Consider the following 4,919-nt stretch of genomic DNA (forward strand, 5'->3'; position numbering starts at 1 on the left):
AAAAAAAAAAAAAGAAAGAAAGAAAGAAAGAAAGAAAGAAAGAAAAGAAAAGGAAAGAAAAAGAAAATAGATAACTATTTTGTCTACTTCCCAAAGGATCAAATGGGTTAATAGGATTTGCTGGTTTGTTTGGTTATCTGGTTTGTTAAATGGTTGGATGGTGAGGTTTATTGTTGTTGCTGCTTGTTTCCATAGGTTCTTTCTCAGTTGACCTAGGCTTTGGACTCACAGTAATCCCTCAGCTTCAGTCTTCCAAGTGCTGAGATTAAGTTTTAAGCCACCTGGTACAGCTCAAATGAGCTCATAATTATTAAACTATTTTCTTAGAAAAATTATTTATTTTTATGTGTGCACATATTTTTCTTGCATGCGTGTCTGTGTACCACATACATGCAGTGCCCACAGAGGCCAGAAAAGGGTGTTGGACCCCCTGGGACTGGAGTTACAGGGAGTTGTGAGGCACGATGTGGGTGCTGGGAATCCAACCCAGGTCCTCTGGAAAAACAGCCAGTACTCTTAACCACTGAGTCATTTCTCCAGCCCATATAAAAGTATTTCTCACAAGTTATAAAGCACTACAAATGGCTGGAGGACTGCTGCGCAGTGGTAGGACATTTGCCTATTATTTATAGGGGCCCGGGCTCCATCCCAACCACCGCAAAAACAGCAAACAACTACAAAAAGCTTGCAAAAAATAAGATTATAATCACTATAACCAAAATGAATGATGAAGGTCATCTAATTTTAAATTACTGAGAGAAGGGGCTGGAGAGATGGCTCAGTGGTTAAGAGCACTGACTACTTTTCCAAAGGTCCTGAGTTCAAACCCCAGCAACCACATGGTGGCTCACAACCATCCATAACGGGATCTGACGCCCTCTTCTGGGGTGTCTGAGGACAGCTACAGTATACTTACATATAATAATAAATAAATCTTAAAAAAAAAAAAGTTTAAAAAAAATTACTGAGAGAAGATGAATCTGGGTCATGACAGAGGAGTGAGGAGGACTAAGAGGCCTCCCAGGGATTACTGAAGTGCAGAGGATTCAACACACTCGAGCAAGGTATTCTCTAATGGAAGCAGAAGGGCTTCTTAAGTTCTAAGACAGCCTAGAAGACATCCCACCAAACTCATTGGCTCCCTTTGTTCCCATTCCATGCTCAACAAGCAATTGTTATTACTTGTTTTTGTTTGTTTGTTTGTTTTGGTTTTTCGAGACAGGGTTTCTCTGTGTAGCCCTGGCTGTCCTGGAACTCACTCTGTAGACCAGGCTGGCCTCGAACTCAGAGATCCACCTGCCTCTGCCTCCCAAGTGCTGGGATTAAAGGTGTGTGCTACCACCGCCTGGCCATTATTACTTGTTATTAACTGGGTTTCTAAGGTAGTTGGGTACCAAAACAAGAGTCTGCTATAGGATACACAGGAAAATATTACGCAACAAGAAAGCTCTATGTAAAATTTTGGCTTAACCATTGATGACTTTTAAATAGGATGAATAAATATTCATTTTCTACAAATCCAGCATTTCTAAGTAAACTTGCAAGTCCTCAACCCTGCAAAAAACTAAAATCAAACCAAAAAGGGTGGGCGGCTGGTTTCCTGGGCAGGACCATATTGACTCTTCATGAAACTCAGCTGTTCACATAGTTACATAACCTCTTTTGTATCAGCTAATAACTGCAACAGTTGCTTCAATTTTAAGTTACTCATGGGATGGAAGAAAAGAAACATTTGTTGAACATCTGTACTAGACTTGACAGAACTTCTCACAAATGTCAGCTTTCATTCTCACATTGTCAGTCTTATAGCACATTAGCCTTGTTTTAGAGAAGAGGAAACAAGTTCAACATAAGTTGTGGGGAAGTGGAGGTGGGGACTAGGGGTAATACAAGTATGAAATTACTATATTAGTTTTAAATATTAGTTTGGTACAATCCTAAACCCATAGCATCCTCTTATGTATAGAAACATGTCTGATACAATAGTATAATATGCTGCGGTTTATCAAATATATATAACAACATATTTGATAATATGTAACAATATGTAACAAACCAATGCATTTTTTCTTTTTTCTTTCCTTTTGGACAGAGTCTATGTAGCCCAAGCTACCTTCAAACTCTTGCTCTTCCTCAGCCTTCCAAATGCTGAGATTATAAGTATGCACCACTACAGCAGGCTCAAACCTGTTTATTTATAATCAGGGGGTCTCCAATAGCCCAGGCCGACCTCAAACTCACTTTGTAACTGAGGCTGGCCTTGAACTCTGGATCTTGCTGCTTTCACCCCCTAACTGTTAGGATTATAAGCATATGCCACCATGCCCAGGTAAGTCAATTTATTTTTTTAAAGGACTATGAAACTTGATTATGCGGGCTTAAAAAAAAAAAAACTTTAAGCAGCAAATAAAGAAAGGATTTAATCGCTCAGTTATGTAAATATGTTCCAAGTTAACAAACGTGCAAAGTTTCCAAATGCAAACAATAAACCTAACTTTCTATGAATTAAAAAAAACAGACAACTAAATCTACTATGTGATCAAGGTTGGAATATGAAAACCAATCCCATCACTGCCCCCAAACCTTGCCCTACTTAGTCAAGCCATTAGCAACCTGCTGCGGGGCTTGAGACAGTGCACAAGGCTCCAAAGAAGAACATTCTTGAGAGTTTGGAACGCTTCCTTGGGTTGGGGCAGAGAGGGAGATAACCAAGGACCACCCATAACCAGCAAAGAATCACAGTTTCAAAAACACTTTTTCCGTTTGGGCTTCACAACCACTTATCAGTGGTTATCACTCATTAGTGGTTAGCCACTTATCAGTGGGTTTTCATCCATTTAAAAGGGAACGCAGGGGGCTGGAGAGATGGCTCAGCGGTTAAGAGCACTGACTGCTTCAAGAAGTCCTGAGTTCAAGTCCCAGCAACCACATGGTGGCTCACAGCCATCTGTAATAGGATCCGATGCCCTCTGCGGATGTGTCTGAAAAGTTACAGGGTACTCATATAAATAAAATAAATCTTTAAAAATAAATAAATAAAAGGGACCGTAGGACACTGAGAGTACTGGCTTGTCATTCCACAGCACTCTGGGACTGACAAACTGACAGATACCAAACTTCAGGGCTTTGGGAAAAGAACGGATATCGGATATCCCCCCTATTTGGCTTCCAGTGATGGGGGTGAGTGGGGGGGGTGTCTCTCTTCCTCATCCGAGAAACCAGTGCAAAAGAAAACAGGGATTCGGGATTCTGCCCCACACCGAGAAAACCCTTGACAGAGGTGGAAGGCCTTCCAGGTCTGGGCCGGGCCTCCGCGTGCACCAGACCCACCGTCCCATTTGAGGTCCACCCTCCCCCGGGGGACCCGGGTCACCACTCGAGACTCCCTCCCTTACACGAGTCCGGAATAGACCCAGGGTCTTCAGCTGGGGCGCGGTCCCCGCCCCCAGGGACCAGGGCACGGGGCCCCGTCCTTCCCTGGGCCCGGCAGCCGGCAGCCGGGTCCGCGCGAGCGGCCGCGGGGCAGCGACAGTCCCTTCCGCCGGTCCGTCCGCCCTCCCGAGCCCGGAGTCCGACCCTGGCCCGAGCGCGCTCCGCCTCCTCACCGGGTCCCAGCGCCTCCATGGCGGCGGCAGGAGCCGCCTCGCCCCGGTCCCCCGCGCCTCCCGCTCCGGGCCCCGCCGCCGCCGCCGCCGAGTAACGCTTGCTCTCCGGAATCTTGGCGCTGAAGCGGCGCCGCGAAGACGCGGGCGCTGGGCAGGGGGCGGCGGCGGCGGCGCCGGGGCCGGGGACAGGGACCCGGCTCTCTCACGGCTCTTCCGGCCTCAGCGACAACAAAAACAATCCGGGCCGCCGCCACCGCCGCCGCCGCCGCCGCCAGCTGGAGCCGGAGCGGGAGGCGGCGCGCGCCCGCCGGGCGGGGAGGGGGCACCAAGCGCGTGCGGGTCCGGGGTCCCGGCTGGCCAAGGGGGCGTGCGCGGCCTCGCACGCGCGCGGTGCAGTGAGTCAGTCCGGGGCAGGGGGTGGGGTGCGGCGGGGACCGGCGCGCGCCCTGGGGGCCGAGCCTGAGGACGCGTCAGGCGCGCGCCCGCTCGCCCGCTCGTCCGCTTGCCCATCGCCAGCGGTCCGCTCGCCCGCCCTCCCGCTTGTCCGCCCGCTCGCCCGCTGGTCAGCGGTCAGCTCGCCCGTTCACCCGCCGTCCCTCTCGTCCGCCCGCTCTTCAGCGGTCCGCTCGCCGGCTCGCCCGCTGGTCCGCTCGTCCACTCGCCCGCTCGTCCGCCGTCCCGCAGGTCCCGTTCCTCCTCAGGCAGCCTTCCTCCAAGTCCCCATCGAAACAGCTGGATTCCAGTCCTTGATGACCCACAGGCAGCTGCCCTCCACTTCGTCCTAAGACTCACCTCAGGAACCTTGTCCCCATTCCCCCAGCACCACCACCACAGGTGGCCTCTTCTCTCTCATCCCTGGACACCTCAGGCACAGCCAGTCCTTCCTTCATCCCCCCGCCCCCCCAACAGCTCCATCCTGTCACCCCTTCCCTGTGCGGGGAAAGCAGGTTCTGTTCTGTCCTAGGTCCCAACCCTGGGTCCCAACCCTGGTCAACATGTTACCAAGGGCAGTAGGTATCCCAGCGAGTCCAGTATCCTGTCAAGTTTCCAGTAAGGCACGACCATAGGCGGTCTACTAGTTAAAAAGGCGCAACACCCTCATTCTGGTTTGCTGGAGCCGCCATTGGGTACCACAGACTGTGTAACTTAGTTCAACAAAAAGGCGTTTTCTCTCAGTTCTGCACACCGACAGTCTAATAAGATCAAGGCAAGTCGGGGGTTGTGGGGAAGGGGACGGTGAGATTTTTCCCTTTGGGTTGTAGATGTCTGTCTTCCTGTGTTATCCCACGGTCTTCCCTTGGTGTCTTCTATCCA

General features: G+C 50.3%; 1 protein-coding gene across 2 annotated transcripts in view; it reads right to left on the reverse strand.

Moving 5' to 3' along the window:
* The window catches only part of LOC116096643 (protein argonaute-4), a 46,757-nt gene extending 42,802 nt beyond the window's left edge, over positions 1–3,955 (reverse strand). The window contains exon 1 of one of the 2 annotated variants that reach the window (XM_031378665.1): positions 3,606–3,955. In XM_031378665.1, the coding sequence (XP_031234525.1) occupies positions 3,606–3,624 (19 nt within the window). In that variant the 5' untranslated portion in view covers positions 3,625–3,955. Of the gene's footprint in view, positions 1–3,395; positions 3,553–3,605 lie in introns of those variants that run through there. The other variant, XM_031378666.1, reaches the window with a different exon arrangement.
* Positions 3,956–4,919: the final 964 nt, after the last annotated feature.

The sequence above is a fragment of the Mastomys coucha genome, unplaced genomic scaffold, assembly GCF_008632895.1.
Source record: "Mastomys coucha isolate ucsf_1 unplaced genomic scaffold, UCSF_Mcou_1 pScaffold18, whole genome shotgun sequence".
NCBI lineage: Eukaryota > Metazoa > Chordata > Mammalia > Rodentia > Muridae > Mastomys > Mastomys coucha.